The sequence below is a fragment of the Watersipora subatra genome, chromosome 2 (genome assembly GCF_963576615.1).
Source record: "Watersipora subatra chromosome 2, tzWatSuba1.1, whole genome shotgun sequence".
Lineage (NCBI taxonomy): Eukaryota > Metazoa > Bryozoa > Gymnolaemata > Cheilostomatida > Watersiporidae > Watersipora > Watersipora subatra.
Genome location: NC_088709.1, coordinates 34,354,993 through 34,372,941, shown reverse-complemented (window position 1 = coordinate 34,372,941; position 17,949 = coordinate 34,354,993). Strand labels below are relative to the sequence as shown.

The window sequence follows — 17,949 nt, the reverse complement described above, 5'->3', positions numbered from 1 at the left end:
TTGCTCATTTTCATTTGAAATTAAAGCACATGTTTTCTCCATATCCCATGATATATATTTTTTCTCCTGTGAGGTGGGGTTACCAAAACACTCCATCCATCTGCTCCTGGTCCGGCCCCTCTGTCAAAATTTAGAACCCATTGTGGCCCACGAATCAAAAAGTTTGCCCACCCCTGGTCTAGTAGCACAGTAGAGTCTAGTAGCAGAGTAGAGTCTAGTAGCAGAGTAGAGTCTAGTAGCAGAGTAGAGTCTAGTAACAGAGTAGAGTCTAGTAACAGAATAGAGTCTAGTAACAGAGTAGAGTCTAGTAACAGAGTAGAGTCTAGAAGCAGAGTAAAGTCTAGTAACAGAGTAGAGTCTAGTAGCAGAGTAGAGTCTAGTAGCAGAGTAGAGTCTAGTAGCAGAATAGAGTCTAGTAGCAGAGTAGAGTCTAGTAGCAAAGTAGAGTCTAGTAGCAGACTATAATCTAGTCGGAAGAATTAGAACTCATGATAAAGGTTTCCCTATGAAGAAACGACTGCAGCATGACATGTAGGAGGACAAACATCGCTTTATAGTGGGATGTACATAAATTGCTGTTGCAAGGAACATTTGGAGACAAGGCAGCAATCAGATCCTGACTGTGTCATGAATTAAAAAAAGATTATATGGTGGAACGTAAGCAGTAAGGTAAGCAGTACAAAGGTTGTGACAAAATACTCCAGTTGTCTGCCATATTGCCAGATAATCTAAAACACAATGGCAAACACCATTTTTGTTTTCTCATTTGGAAAAGCCCACTGGAGGAATCCTATTCATTACGCATCCACGATGCAGTATATTCGCAAGTTTGCGCTCTCCGAAAGAAAATGCTATGCAAGCTATTCCATTTTAAACATTTTCCATACTTAGGTTATTCCTATTTCAGAAGCGTGCTGCAAAGTGAGACAGGTGTGCGCCGCTATGACCTCTGGTGTAGAATCCCTTATCTTCTTTAACAAAGTGCTCGGGTTAATCCACAAGACGCTAATGACCATGGAAACACTTATCACACCGTAACTTATCGTGGAGCACACAATTCCAAATCCACATAATCAGCTCAATGGAAACAGTGATTTTGGAATATGCAGGAAGGATGATGCACTCCAAAAAAAGTTTTCCAGGAAAATCTTCTCAGACTCAGTGACGAGTCAACGAGGTTGATCCCAGAGCGTTTCATTTGATGACAACAGTAGCCGTTTTTGAGGGTAGGAAATATCCATGAACATGCCAGGTGGGTACCTTACATCACAATTACATATATATTGAATTTAATTGAGTCTTTCAATGGTTTATTATAACATTTTCAGTGCACCTACCACAGATATTCAGTGGCATTATTCACTTCTTTTTAATGCGTTGTTTAAATGTAATACAATGTACCGCTGGAGAAAAATTCTTCACTGACCGATTTCAGCGAGTGAAAAATAATTTTAGACTAGTCAAATGCTGCATTAGCCAGTAACACGTAGTTTTTCACCCTTTACCAAATTTCAATTCCTCCATCTATCACCAAAAACATATTCCACCCTCAAAGAACAATTAAAATTCTAACTCCGGTGTACATTGTAATTTTTCACATAAAGTACGATTTAGTAAGATTATTTATTCGTGAACATCAACAAAGTAATCAATACTGAGTGATGTTGAATAAGATTCACGAAACCGAGCTCGTAAGACAGAAACTAATTTGCAAGCGTATCCCTGCGAGTACCAGCCTGTGACAGTCGTTGCAAAGACTGCAACACCGCGAGGTGAACTCGGGCTGGACCTACATCAACCAATCATTGCCGTCAGAAGACGGCTCAATACCCTCAAATAGGTAATTGGAAAGCTGTCATAGTAAGCAAGAAGTACTCCATCATAATACATCAAGACAATGACATTTGACAGACGCGTACTGCGCAAGAGGTTTCTACACAGATATTCTCCAAACTGTGACCGTGACTCAGCCCTGAACCGCAATAGCCACTGACAAGCGCGGCCTGCGTGTCTGAACAGGGCCTTGCGTATCCCACTAACTACCTGGGACAGTCATTAGCATTACTCTGCAGACATAACAAACACCAGCCATCTTGTAACTGTTTAAAAATTCAGCAACTGGTCAGGTTAATCTCTGCGTTAAACCTCTATAGTTAGTTTTAGAAGTTTACATAGATGAGTGGTAGAGGCCAAAAGCTTGGGTTATTTCTCAGGTCTTTAGCTACAATCACTTTGTTTTCACAAAGATTGCTTTTTCATAGAAAATTTTGACATATGAAAACATCCAACGACTGTAAAGATTTGACCGTTTGTAAGAAGATTTGCTTTAATGTATATTTCTATAATAACTGGGCCTATGACGGATCTTTCGATGAATGGAAACAGCAATCATTTAAGGTTTTAACTGCCACCAGAAATCTCTGATTTGCCTTCATGACTGCTTATTGCCAAATATATCACTTTCCTATAACAAACTTCAATTCAACAGTTAATTGAAGCCGAACACTTGAAAGGTTGATTAGAGCTCAGCTTCTAAATGTTAGTAACCCCACAACCTCACAAGTGTAAAAGATACCCGGTGGTTCAGCACTTTGTAAACGTACTCTGGTTGTACTCAACAATTAACAAAATTTTTGAAACTTGGTATGATGAAATTGACAGATTACTTAAAAGGCTCAACTGCATTAAAAATGCTCAGATAAATGGAATGATAAAATTAGGTGCCGTCTAATGCTGTATGATGATAAGACCTATCCTTTCTTCCAATGCGTTTCATTAAGACGGGGAACCAATACAGCTGCCTAGGTTTTTAGGCTTTCATCAATACATATTTTATAAAAAATATTGTAACTGCATTAATTTAAAAATTTCTTTGATTAGTGCATTATAAATGAGAAAACTGATTATATATTAAAAGCTTTTTTTGCACAATTTATGATTTATAACTACGACATGTGTGTCACTTCCAGGAAATGATCAGTCTTGCTATTCCTACTCCCTAGCTCACTCACATGACTGTAACACTAACTGTAAATTATAATTAATCAATGCTTCAACCTTTATCATTGTATTAATATATTTCTGCATCAACAGGAAGCAGGTGGTCTGACTTGCTGAAGTGTTGGCACAATGTCCAAGTAATAAGGTGTGCCATTGAGGTGCTATATTTATATCTGAAATTATGCACATGGTCAAATTTTTCCTCTACCTACTCAGTAATAATTGATTTCTTTACTCCACGCGAACCCGTTCCTGGATGGTCATATATAGACTGCTGCCAACTATACAGACACACTTCGAGGCATGGCCGATCACATGGCCGATCTCGACACATGGCCGATCTCGACTTACACAAGCGATGATCATTGCAGCGATTATCCAGTACAATACTTTATGTTTGACATATTTATTGTGCCAGAATTATATTAAAACTAATGTTATAAAATCATACATTTAGTAAAATACAAGTGAAACATTTTCCAATATGACCAAAAAAAAACAATGGATAGAATCGGCAGTTTGACTGAACAACGAGAACCAGTTCATTGAAACTAAGTGATTTTTCATCAAAACTAAGTTCATCGAAACTACTGTATTTTTGATCAATTCACCAGCTAAAAAATATTTGATTGATTTTTAAAAAGACTTTGCTAGTCTTTTTAAAGACTAGCGAATATCGAAAAGCAAAAAGACTAGCAGACCCGCCATCCATGACACAAACTTGATCCAAAATAATATACTAGTTTTAAATACAGCAATGAGTTGGAATGGCACTAGAAAGATGTACAGTGGAACCTCGGTTCTCAAACATAATCTATTCCAGAAGGTTGTTTAAAAACCAAGTTGTTTGAGATCCGAAACAATTATTCCCAATAGAAGTAATGTATGTAAATGTTAATCCGTTCCAAGCCGAGATAACAACTTCGGTAAAGTATTTTTTTAACATTTCACACCATATACTGTACTGTATACTACATACTATAAATAAAACGGGTAGATGTACATAGTGTTTAATTCTAATAAAAGATTTTCTATTTTTGATGATGAAAACAGAAAACAAAAAGTAAACACTTCGTATGTTTTGCTCTTAAAACATCGAAAACAGTGTAGGTTAAGATACAATACCAAAGATTGCAGAAATTGATAACAAAACAGCGAAAAATACAACAGATCAGTTACATCAGAAATCGTGTGAAAAAGATAATATAAACAGCAATGGCACATTTACTTCATATCTTTGAAGGAGAATCTTCATCCAAAACAATTTAGGATAACTCGACAGGAGGAGTTGTCTCACTAGAAAATCTCTTCGGTAGAGGGATGTCGTCCCAGATGGTTCCTTTCTTTTAGTTAAGAATTTATGACGCATTACTTGCTTCTCCCTTTGTTAACGAATGTTTCCATGCTGTTTCCGGAGCTGTTCCGAACGTTTAATTCTAATGCGCCTGCTCCAGTTTGGTCGAGAACTGAATTTATGTTTGAGATCCGAGACGAACAAATGTCAATTTTTTTGGTCAAAACCCGAATTGGTCGAAAGCTGAAGTGTTCGAAAAACGAAGTTCCACTGTGTAAGAATTAGATCAGCACAACTTAAACTCAGCCTCAATATGCTAATGCAAAGCAATGCCAGAAGTTAGTAACACTGCAAAGTATTGCCAGAAGATAGTTACATTGCAAAAGAAAGAAATATTGTCATTAGGAGTTTTACATACAAAATACTTTTCATTAATGATAAAGCTAAGAATAAAGCTAAAACTAAAAAACCAAATAGAAGTGCACATTTATAAAAATGTGCAAGACAAGCTAGTAAGTCTCCGACTCTGGTAAAGCCGCTACACTGTCATTATTACTGTCATTATTACTGTAGTTATCGCTGTAGTTATTACTGTAGTTATCGTTGTAGTTATTACATCACTTACAATCAGATTTCACGAAAACTGGAAAACATGATCTTATGAAGAGTAGAGGGCTAACTAACAAATACCACAACTTTAAATTTCATGAGAATTCACCTAATTTGCTCACGGATAGTGAATGTTTTATCATACACGTATTCAATGCTTGCCTACTACAACTTTAGCACCTTACATCTACTGTATATTAGTGAATCCAACTTTGTCATTGTGTCTGTCTGTTAGTCTTCAGAAATGCCATGTGTTTTACATTTCTTTGATAATTATGTTCAAACTTCACACGCATATGCTCCTTGCCTAAAGGTTGCTAAAATATTAGGTGTCTGGTTCTATTCTGGTTCCTGAGACCCAGCCTCTTACCCACCTGTGGGCTATCTGCTTGAGAATGAAAGAAATCAAGGACTACGCCGGGCTTGCTGCCAGTAGCAAATATATCACATTGCACAGGGGAATAACATCGATCGCTGATCATCTTGCACAGGGGAATAACATCGATCGCTGATCATCTTGTACAGGGGAATAACATCGATCGCTGATCATCTTGTACAGGGGAATAACATCGATCGCTGATCATCTTGTACAGGGGAATAACATCGAACACTGATCATCTTGTACAGGGGGAATAACATCGATCGCTGATCAGCTTGCACAGGGGGAATAACATCGATCGCTGATAATCTTGCACAGAGGAATAACATTGATCGCTGATCATCTTGCACAGGGGAATAACATCGATCGCTGATCATCTTGTACAGGGGAATAACATTGATCGCTGATCATCTTGCACAGGGGAATAACATCGATTGCTGATCAGCTTGCACAGGGGGAATAACATCGATCGCTGATAATCTTGCACAGAGGAATAACATTGATCGCTGATCATCTTGCACAGGGGAATAACATCGATCGCTGATCATCTTGTACAGGGGAATAACATTGATCGCTGATCATCTTGCATAGGGGGAATAACATCGATCGCTGATAATCTTGTACAGGGGAATAACATCGATCGCTGATCATCTTGTACAGGGGGAATAACATCGATCGTTGATCATCTTGCACATGGGACTAACATCGATCGCTGATCATCTTGTACAGGGGAATAACATTGATCGCTGATCATCTTGCACAGGGGGAATAACATCGATCGCTGATAATCTTGTACAGGGGAATAACATCGATCGCTGATAATCTTGTACAGGGGAATAACATCAATCGCTGATCATCTTGCACAGGGGACTAACATCAATCGCTGATCAGCTTGCCAGCCATACTCAAATAAATCAAACAAATCAAACCAAAATAGAATAAAAAAAATGCAAACATTTTTCAGGTTCAACTTGGCAAAAAGTTTATACCATCACCCAGCAAATGAATTAAAATAAGGTGAAATCACCATCAGATCTGGTAAGGCCCGATATAACCCAATGATTGAAGATTGAAGAGCATCAACTGATGATGTCATGGTTATTAAAAGACTAGTTTTACCTTGGCATTTACCTTGGCACAGTCGACAGCCCGACTTATAACTTACGTTCGAAGATCGCTAAAGATGATCGCTAAAGATGATCGCTAAAGATGATACTATTAATATCTGTTTCATTGTTTTGTGTTGGTGCAAGAGTTAAGGTTCGCGTTAGTAACTGGTGTTGATAAGTTAATACAAACGCCCGACACAAGTTGAAACCATTATGCATACAAAACATAGCAATGTGCCATAAATTGCAATAATATCATGTTGTATTTTCTAAACCTATATTTTTTTGGTTCATGAACTGGTTGTTAGTTTGCCAAAGAATTTCAACTCAGTAGATGCAGTGAACCGACAATAAACTCTAAGCTAAGCTAAACTCAATGCAATTACAATGTATACTACACAAATATGGAAGAGTTATTGCTATGGCACACGGACATAACTTCATTTAATAATAAAAGTGTCAAATCCGTGAATCGGAAGGCCATACACTCAGCCTTTAGAAATTAATAAAAATCGGTATTGCTAAATAATTTTTTTCCATTTCAACATTCTACAAGCCGGACGTCTAAAGGTGATTATTGTATGTTTCACACACGCCCAGAATGCATCGATATTCGGTTGATGTTGCATCATACAAAACCATACGGTATTTACCGATCCACAGAATGCCAAGAAGCAATACTAACGCTGAATAAATATTTCTACCAACACCAATAATTAATCTCCAGCATGAGGATTAAACTGGATTCCGGAAATATTTTTTCCCAAAGGATTTCTCAAGCTACAAAAATAAAACACCTTAATGAAACCATCCAGACATCTCAATGACACCGCGCCTCTCATCAAGGTCTCCAACAAGGGTAAAAGCACATCCTAACATTTTCCTAGTTAGATGTCATGTTCACAAAGACTAGCAGTCTCCCCAAAGCATTAAGCAAACCACTTGTCATATCAGCATTAGTGATGAGTACCAACTGTTCATGTGCACGAAACTTTCCTGCACCATAATGATTCAAATAAAATTCGTAAGAAATGAATTGTTTCTCTCTTTTAAAGCCTCAATAATTTGTAAACAGAAATCTGCTAATCATAATGGTCAGACAAGACAGCCAAGAAATATAAATGATGAAGCATGCTCAACTTACTCTCTAGAGCTATAGGAGTTATTATTGTCCTATGAAAAACTAGCAAATACAACACTGCTGTCCTATTGATTGTTTTACAGACCGCTGCCACACATGAGATGTAAACCTTTGCTGTTGCCAGAACATCCAATGAGAAACAGGAAAGCAAGTAATAAATTATTAAAGGTTGTGAGGTGAAAAATAGAGACAGCAAATAGACAGAATATTAGACTGTCAGCATATATATATGAGAGAGAGAGAGAGAGAGAGAGAGAGAGAGAGAGCAATCCTTGACACTGCTGCAGAGAAACGATGCATTGGATAGTGTAACATATTTTTAAAACAACGAAACATGAAAAAAACTCACACAAGGTTTAATTTTAATTGCAGCATGAGAAGTTCACATGTACACAATTGATGGCCGTGATAAAAAAGTGGAAAAGTGCAACAAATTCTACATATGTTGCATTCTTGGTGAAAAATATCATTTGTGCATATTTTACTTTTCTGCTGTGGTAACTAAAAAAAATCTAAATTGTTGTTTGATTATCAGCAATAATGCATAATATGTATCAGATAATATCCATTTAAGGAGCGCAATGAGAATAATAAATATTACTGATTTCTTGTTGGTTTTAACTAGATTATCATAATAATATAACAATTAGAAAAAACGTTTAGTCCTAGTCACATCAAGCCAAGCAAAAAATACTGTAAAATTGATATTTGAATGCCATGGCGCACTACTTTTCAAGTCTTCCCCTATAGTGGAGTTTTATTAGAGGTAGCGTTCAAATAAAGGGTGGTGATACATTTTCTGTTAGCTCGTGAAATTTTTGAAAAACAAATTTAATCCTTTTACAGGCAGAGTGATGCTAATGTCGCCTACATTTTACAACTTTTGAGCAAATCAACATTAATGTTATCGGCCTTAGCATTTTTGCTAAACCATTTTTTGTATAGGCTACGTTGAAGTATCAGATTGAGTTAACCAAGGAACTACTATGATTATAAAATATTACCATGGTGCTGTTATTAGATATTTATATAGTTCTGCTTTCAAAAATATAAAGAAACAATCATAAAGCTTTTTAGATAGAAAACGAACATAACGCTTTCAATTTGTAAAGATGTTTTTAATGTGAGAATACGCCATAACAATGGCTACTATAATTACGTCGTACGGAGTTCCTGATGTTCCTTCAGAACGCTTTAAAGCCTTCATGTCAAATTGTAAACCACATTATGGCCGAATCTGAAGTCAATGGATCGGATTTAGACTTTACCAACTTTAAATCAGAGGGTAGTTCTGATGATTGTCATGATCGATCTGCTCAAGTACACCCTCACTAAAATCATGGTAATCACTACATCAATAACAAAACAATTTATTATTATTATCGATAAACCGAGTCATTATTAGTACTATTTGGTGGACACTTTTCTACTGATCGCTTTCTATTATGGGTTGTAACGATCGAAAAATGTCAAAGTGGTGGGTAAATAAAGGTGGTGAGGTTTAAATAAAGATAGCGTCCAAATAGAAGTTTTACATTATCCGAATTCTTTCCAGCTAGAAATCGTCAAATCTAATATCCCTGAAGAGCCATTTTGTGAGGCAAAATACATCACACTTTATTAGAATGTAGAAGGGATCAGAATCTAAAGTTTTATAATAAATAACAGCAAATTCTGAAACAAAACAAACACCCTGCGAAATGTATAATCTAAGCTCGACTTTTGGTCACCTCTACACATAAATCAATCAACATATGAAGTAAAATTCAAAAAAATATTTGTCTCGACATACAAACCAATTTCTAACATATAGCCTACTAAATTTCTCGAAACTGTACAGTTTTGTAAGTAAAGGTACAAATACTAGTTTGAAATTAGACGACAAAAATAATACAAAGACATGTAAACTAAGTTATTTAGAGCTATCTCTAAGTTAGAGGAGAAGTTACACCTCAGGGAGGAGGTCACCTTTTATGTCTATCACTCAACCTACTGTTGACACAAGGCAATGCAAACCCAACACGATGTGACCCAAGGCAATGCAAACCCTATACTATGTGACCCAAGGCAATGCTAACCCTACACTATGTGAGCCAAGGCAATGCTAACCCTACACTATGTGACCCTATGCAATGCTAACCCTACACTATGTGACCCTACGCAATGCTAACCTTACACTATGTGACCCTATGCAATGCTAACCCTACAATATGTGACCCAACGCAATGCTAACTTTACACTATGTAACCCTACGCAATGCTAACCCTACAATATGTGACCCTACGCAATGCTAACCCTACACTATGTGACTCTATGCAATGCTAACCCTACACTATGTGACCCAAGGCAATGCTAACCCTACACTATGTGACTCTACGCAATATTAACCCAATACTATGTGACCCAAGGCAATGCTAACCCTACACTATGTGACTCTACGCAATGCTAACCCTACACTATGTGACCCTACGCAAGGCTAACCCTACACTATGTGACTCTACGCAATGCTAACCCTACACTATGTGACCCAAGGCAATGCTAACCTTACACTATGTGACCCTATGCAATGCTAGCCCTACAATATGTGACCCAACGCAATGCTAACTTTACACTATGTAATCCTACGCAATGCTAACCCTACAATATATGACCCTACGCAATGCTAACCCTACATTATGTGACTCTATGCAATGCCAACCCTACACTCTGTGACCCAACGCAATGCTAACCTTACACTATGTGACCCTATGCAATGCTAACCCTACACTATGTGACCCTATGCAATGCTAACCCTACAATATGTGACCCAATGCAATGCTAACCTTACACTAAGGCAGAATAACAACAAAAACACATTTACAATTATTATTACTTTATCAACTTAATTTTTACTTATGATTTGTTATAAGATTAGTTTTTTTACAAAGTTACAAGTACTTTAGTAATATAATGTACTTGTTTTAGTACTAAATGTGATTTTTCAAAGTATTTATATTTATTTTTAAACTATAGAACAAATTGAATAAAATGCAATGAATTCTTATAAGAATATTTGCTCCAACATACAACAATTCAAAGCAAAGCAAATCTCGACTTGGATAACTTCTTATATTGAAGCGTGATTGTATGTACATGTAGATAACTATTACATGTAAAATACATTTAAGCAAACATTTTGCTTTTTTCCTTTTTGTAGGAACTACTGTAAATAATTATTATTATTGTAAATATATGCTTGTTGGTTGTCTAACATGGTTTGACCAATTTACCTATTTTGAAAGATTACTAAAAGTTAATATTTCCAATACAGTTCAATTTTTTGTCAACCATAATGCCAAATGCTTCATCGATTGCTTTCCATTTTCTTTCTCTAGATAAATGCGTAGCTCCAGACAACTTTTTGTTTCTTAAAGAAAAACTTTCTATGTATTGTTGCATGTTTTTCCGAAAATTTGTATTGATATTTTGGAATGCGTAACTTGAAACAACTTGTAATAAACACACCCGATGGATATTTTCAAATGCATCATTTCATCTTACGGAGCCTTACAGCCTTACAGAACCAATCAAATTGATGCGCTGATCAACCCCTCCCAACGCCACTTACTTTTGAATAAATACAGAAATTGCCTAAATTCAACTATCTCAGACAACAACAAGCTCGTCTCACGGAAAATAATGCCAAGCGACATGGTAATCTCAATTCCGCTAGTGGTTGGAAGTGTTGCGGTGGCAGAGGCCACGACCGAGCCGAGAATAGAGAAGAAACGGAGACTGGGGAAGATGAGTGGTGTGAAGGAAGAGCTAATCCCCTACAGATGCAGATCGGGCCAGCGCGATGACACTATAAGCCTGCAGGTGTGAGAGTGCCACAACCACCAGCCTCCGGTTGTCCCCTATAGACCCTTTTCCTACTCATGCAGCTAACTGTTTCCATACACTAACTCAGAACTGCCCATCAACATTGAGCTATTTCTACTATACACACACCGTAAAATATAAAACACCAAAAACATACAAATATGATTGCTCTACTGACAATTAATTCTATGATAGTTTTACACCAACTATGAACACTCTATGATAGTTTTATAAAGATTGTGATCACTCTATGATAGTTATATATCAACTGTGATCACTCTACGATAGTTTGATACCGACTATGAACACTCTATGATAGTTTTATAAAGATTGTGATTACTCTATGATAGTTATATACCGACTGTCAGCGTCTGAAGTGGCAAGATATTCTTGGGAGTACTCTCTGTCATGCTAGGATGGTGGTGTCCTACACGTGGGGTGAGTCCGAGAGGGGCGCTGCGCCCTCTCGGTAAAGGGGGTTCCGCGGGTACTCCCCGGGAATTATTTTTAACATGAATGCCCCTAAATTATGCTGTTTTCCATAACTTGAAAGCCTGTGTTGCGCCCAGTAAGACATTAAAAGTGGGCTTAGCTGCACAACCTGAGTTCTCTATGACTATGGAGACTCCAGGTTGTGATGTGAGTCAAGAAACCCTATGGACAGTCCACACAGACCCCAGACACAATACAGTCCCATCCCCAAGCTACCATGAATATTATTATATGATAAGCTCAGTCACTCATTATTTTCTTAAATACAGACTCTAAATTCATGAAGTTATCTATTGGCCCATGTCGTCTCATTATGAATTGAAAGAAACTAGTATAATAATCAAGAATTTATTCAAAACTACCATGCAAAACACAAGAGAAGAATCCAAGCAATGGTTAATCTTAAGCTATTCGTGGATTCCACAGGGCGGCCGACACAAGGGCCCGTCGATTGTGTCGGTTGACAGAAACCTGATCGGTTCTCAGACTTTTGACAAAATAATCTAGTTGATCCGTTATAGTAGCGGGAAACTAACTGAAGAAATAAAAAATCAATAGCGTGATTCTCTCGGTCTTTCGGTGTAATGAACTCAAGCTAATATAAGTTTGGGAAAAAAATGAGAAAAAAGTTGTGTGAACACTTCACTCCGATTTTACCGCATTTAATAAGATATGAGCAACCTTATATGAGGGGGTACGCCTCCCAGGGAGTACCCCCACTAATTCTTTTTAGGGGGACACCGTACCCTTGCGTACCCCCATTTCGAACACTGCCGACTTTGATCACTCTATGATAGTTTTATACCAACTGTGATCACTCTATGATCCATCTATACAGGGAATTATTACTTTGTGTGCAAACTGGAATGATTTCTTTTAAACCCCAGCAAAACTGCTGACCAAAGCGAACGGCTAAAAAAATGAAGTAGCATTTTATAATAGAAAACAACAAGCTAAACATGTGAAATGACAGAGATGTCCACAGTTGACAAAAAACCGACTTAGTTCAAGCATTAATCACACAGCCAAGGCTACAGACCTCATATTGTGCTTCAAGTCTGGCGAACCGATAAACTAGCAACTAAAATACCCACTCATAGAGAAAACTTCGTAGACTAAGAACCACTAAAATACCCACTCATAGAGAAACCTTCGTAGACTAAGAACCACTAAAATACCCACTCATAGAGAAACCTTCGTAGACTAAGAACCACTAAAATACCCACTCATAGAGAAAACTTCGTAGACTAAGAACCACTAAAATTTAACTAGCTCATACCAAAGACTTGCACCATACCACATGGCTAGATCACGAACAGACTGACATATATTAGCGATTTTATCTCTTATGAATTGCCCATTCACAAATTTTAGTAAGATACAATTTTGACAATAATAAAAAATGAGGAAATTGAGTTGTCTCACGGTCTATCGGTGACAGTGCAGCTATAATTTCAGAGTTGTGCCGCGGTCTATTGGTGACAATTCAGTTATAATTTCAGAGTTGTGCCGCGGTCTATCGGTGACAGTGCAGTTATAATTTCAGAGTTGTGCCACGGTCTATCGGTGACAGTTCAGTTATAATTTCAGAGTTGTCCCACAGTCTATCGGTGACAGTTCAGTTATAACTTCAGATGTGCGACATAGAAGAATTGAGTAAAAGATGGCGTGATGTTAGAGAGAGTTCTGTAGGTTTAGGCAGATTATTAGTATAAAACTGGCACCACGCGCCTTTGCAATCATAAGTTGACACATTCTTCAAGAATCCTCCATCAAGTAGAGCAGTCGGACACTTTCAACATCCGTCATGGACACAGATTATTGATTCATATTTAATAAGATTATAGAATTTTTTTAGTCATATTAATGGTTTCTACTTAGCATTGTGACCAGAGGGCTAAAACAACACAATTGATTTATTATCAAAGCATGTACAAAAAATGATGATGAAATTGATAACTAACGTAGAGCATTTAGCGGAGGGGGTTTAGCTGGTCAAGGCTGCTTGAAGGTCAGCCATGTCCAGCGACTACTATTAATTTGCTGATTGGTGAAGAGAGTTCATCACTGCTTTAGTAAAATATCAGCCTTCAAACAAAACTTTTATGACCTCAACTTTGTGACCCCAACTTCGCTATTAACCTCAATCGAGAGAGAATTCAAATTCTGCCAGTGAGATGACTCAATAAGACCCATTCAAACAACTCTTAAAAATACGTGCTTCCGTAAAATGCATATCTGGTTAATTGATATTTAGTGTGCAGCGAATATTCATTAGACATACTGTGTACACCGTGCATATTCATTAGATACACCCTGTACACCGTACATATTAATTGTGTACTTTTTGCACAACACATATGTACAGCGCACTTAGTATATCTAGTGTACAAGTTGTATTTTACCAATAACATAATGGTCTTATTTGAGGAAATCCTGTTAAATTTTGACAGTTTTGTCTGATTTGGAATTGTCACATGGTTTAATTTAGCTATTAGTTGTTTTATAGTTATAAAAGTACTACAAGTTATCAAGATGTATAAATTGTTTAATAGTTGGCGTCGACAGATAGTTTTTATTATTTTATAATATGAAATACTAGACAGGTGCTATGAGTACGTCCTCGAGTTAAATCCCTTCCGATTAGTATATGAGTCAGCCATTAGATCATGCTGAGTAATAGTCTAAACTATCCGATAAAACAACGTACCAAAGAATTCTTATTCCTGCAGTTTAACACTGGCCATGGAGACAGTGTGATGGACACAACACTTTAAAACTGGCTATGGAGACTGTGTGTATTGTAGAATACTTTTTACCATGATCAGTAAGCAAGAACATTGTTTAATCTAAGTAAGTAACTTCCATATCCTCTACTAGCAAACTTATTATAAGACAGCTTGCTATATTCAGAATCTTTCTAGAGCAGCTGTTACACGAGTCTTTCTTGCCTATTATAATTGCAACATATTATAATTGCAACAGCAACATTACTATAGCTGTTTTATGGCTATAGTAGTAGTTCTGATATTGAAATTGGCATTTGAGAAGTTTTGACTAAACAGAAGATCCAAGATAACAAAACAACATAAAATATTATGAATTTTAGTGAGCGAGGGAGAAAAAGAGGGGGGAATGAGAGAAAAAGAGAGAGGGGGAGAAGAGAGAGAGGGGAGGAGAGACAGGGAGGAGGGGGAGAGAGAGGGGGAGAGGAGGGGGAGAGAGAGGGGGAGAGGAGGGGGAGAGAAGGGGGAGAGGAGGGGGAGAGGAGGGGGAGAGGAGGGGGAGAGGAGGGGGAGAGGAGGGGGAGAGGAGGGGGAGAGGAGGGGGAGAGGAGGGGGAGAGGAGGGGGAGAGGAGGGGGAGAGGAAAAGGAGAGGAAGAGGGGGAGGAGAAGGGGGAGAGGGGGGAAGGGGGGGGGTGAGAGAAGGGGGGCGTGAGTGAGAGAAGGAAAGAGGGAGAGAGGGGGAGAAAGAGAGAGGGAGAAAGAGGTGTTTATAAAAACAATCTTTATTGAGAAATACTACATAAAATATAGTTTGAATCTTTTTTCTCTCTATGAAAAGAATTGCTGCAAATAACCATCAAATAATCTTGTCAGCGTATTCCCTTTATCTGAGTAAGGTAGAACCCTGTTTCAAAAGAGCGCACTAACTTCTTAAATGTTTCAGCGAAATTGATTTGAATAATGACCATACATTTTTTTCAATACTATTTGAATAGCACCCGAACATTTAAAAACCATTCTGAAAATAGTTGAACAATTTTTCATTTAACTAAATGCTGTTGGAAATGTGCTTGCCCTGATCGGAACTTTTCCACTATATTTGATATTTGCACGCTTATTACATGCATAGAGAGAAGTTACACGTATTGTCCAGTAAGTCATTCGTTGTGAACACTAATAGACTTGGAGCTATTGCGGGGTGCGTGTCAGAGTTTTACAGAGACCAATAGAGTGCATACGAGTTATGAGAGCAGCAAATGTGTGGAGTCGGAACATAGCGGAGTTAGACTAGCAAAGACAATAATAAGAAAGAGTACCTCCTGGATACGCTTCTCCTTCTTCACCTCTTCGTCCTCTGAACTCGAATCGCTACTGCTGCCGCTACTACTGCTGCTGCTCTCTCTCTTTCTCTTCTTTTTACTCTTTTTGCTTCTCTTTTTCTTCTTATTTTTCTTCCTCTCCATCTTCTCCTGGTGCTCCTATAGACAGTAAGATGTCACTCCTTACCACCTAAGCTTTCTCTTATCTTCCCAAGTTTACCTCATAGTCTAGATACAGGGCCAAAGACCCAAATACGTGTGACAATAGCTAAATATGAACACGTTACAAACGTCTTTACATTATTTCTAAAAAAATAGCAAAAGAATTAATCTAGATTACACGCATGCCCATGCAAGGTGCTTCTACAATCTAGTCTATAAATTGTAAATTAAGAGTGACAGCAAGACCACCTGGAATGATTGTCAGTATTCCAACTACGTTCAGTTTATCATTTATTAGTATTTAACTTTAGATTGTAGCTCTTTAAAAACACTCCTTACTGCAGTTGACCAAAATTAGTTTACTACTGAATTCATCATGAATTCTATCGACTAACATCAAATTCCGTAACAAATCGCTGGTGTGAATAGTCATTATCGATTATCAAGTTACATCGTGATGTGATTTTCTTAAAATATTTGACAATACAAAAATTGTCTCTGCTCTAAACCGTTATAATCTGCAGAAATTACTAACAATACAAACGATTTCAGTTGTAGTAATTAGTATTGTTTTAGAAGACAAGTGCTGTAATTATACTAGAATTGAGATGTTTCCAAGAATGCTAATAAATTTTTAAGGCCACCTAAAAAAATTACCATGAACCACGAGTTACAAAATGATTTACTTTGGTGTGCCAATATATCTAACGGGTAACAATATATTTCAGCTATGTGTCACAGGTTTAGTGGTTTGGTTATCTATCAATTCTGACAAACAGCTGGGCAACATATGGAAGAAGGAAGCCAACAAACTGTTCCCTCGGTGTACATACAATGAGTGCAGCAAACTGTTTACTGGTAAAAAATGATATAGCATGACTGTCACGACTTGCCGCTACAATATAATCTTACAAAGTAGATCAATATTTAGCTTTAGGACTCGTGTATTCAAGTAGCGAATGAACAGACTCTGTTACAGAAGAAAACTGTAGAGAGATAGGACTTGAGAAATATTCAATGAAGAAGGCGAAGTGACACTTCCATGTCTAACTAATCTAACCACGACAAGGTGACAAGGGTAGAACGGCAAAGGTTGAAACGCAGCGAGGGTAGCGCTAGCGACTAGAGACAAGTAGACGGAATAAGGAGAAGACAGAGACAGAACAGTGTCAGCCTGTGCTGGGCTAGAAAGTTGGCAAGTCTAGCTAGGAAGGGCAAGACTCAATATGCATTCATTATTTATGATCAGTTAAAAACAGCGAGACTATTTAAAAAAAACAAAATGACTCCATTCCACTCTACCGATACTATTGCTAATAATTCTCTGTATTTGTAAGCCGTTCTTATCTACCTTATTCGCTGTCGCAAACTCGCTGACTTGGTCCGATTTTAGAAAATATACGAAAAGATGGCAGACTTACAACTAAGCCAATCATATACTAACGGGTGACTACTGGAGACCCACTTGAGTAAGCATTATCACTGTGAATAGAAATTGAATGTCTCTCTATAAAATAATATGCAAAAAAACTATGTAGGCTATGTTGAACACCATGTAGGCTATGTTGAACACCATGTAGGTTATGTTAAACACCATGTAGGTTATGTTGAACACCATGCAGGCTATGTTGAACACCATGTAGGCTATGTTGAACACCATGTAGGCTATGTTGAGCACTATGTAGGCTATGTTGAACACCATGTAGGCTATGTTGAACACCATGTAGGCTATGTTGAACACCATGTAAGCTATGTTGAACACCATGTAGGCTATGTTGAACACCATGTAGGCTATGTTGAACAGCTCATAGCAAAAATAAGACTCAAGAAAGCAAAGCCTGAAGTTTGGGCTGTAG

General features: G+C 37.5%; 1 protein-coding gene across 1 annotated transcript in view; it reads right to left on the bottom strand.

Annotated features, from left to right (window-relative positions):
• The window catches only part of LOC137386860 (pre-mRNA-splicing factor SLU7-like), a 71,456-nt gene that overhangs the window by 4,487 nt on the left and 49,020 nt on the right, over window positions 1-17,949 (bottom strand). The window contains exon 12 of the mRNA XM_068073038.1: window positions 15,929-16,090. Coding sequence (XP_067929139.1) covers window positions 15,929-16,090 — 162 coding nt within the window. The remainder of the gene's footprint in view (window positions 1-15,928; window positions 16,091-17,949) is intronic.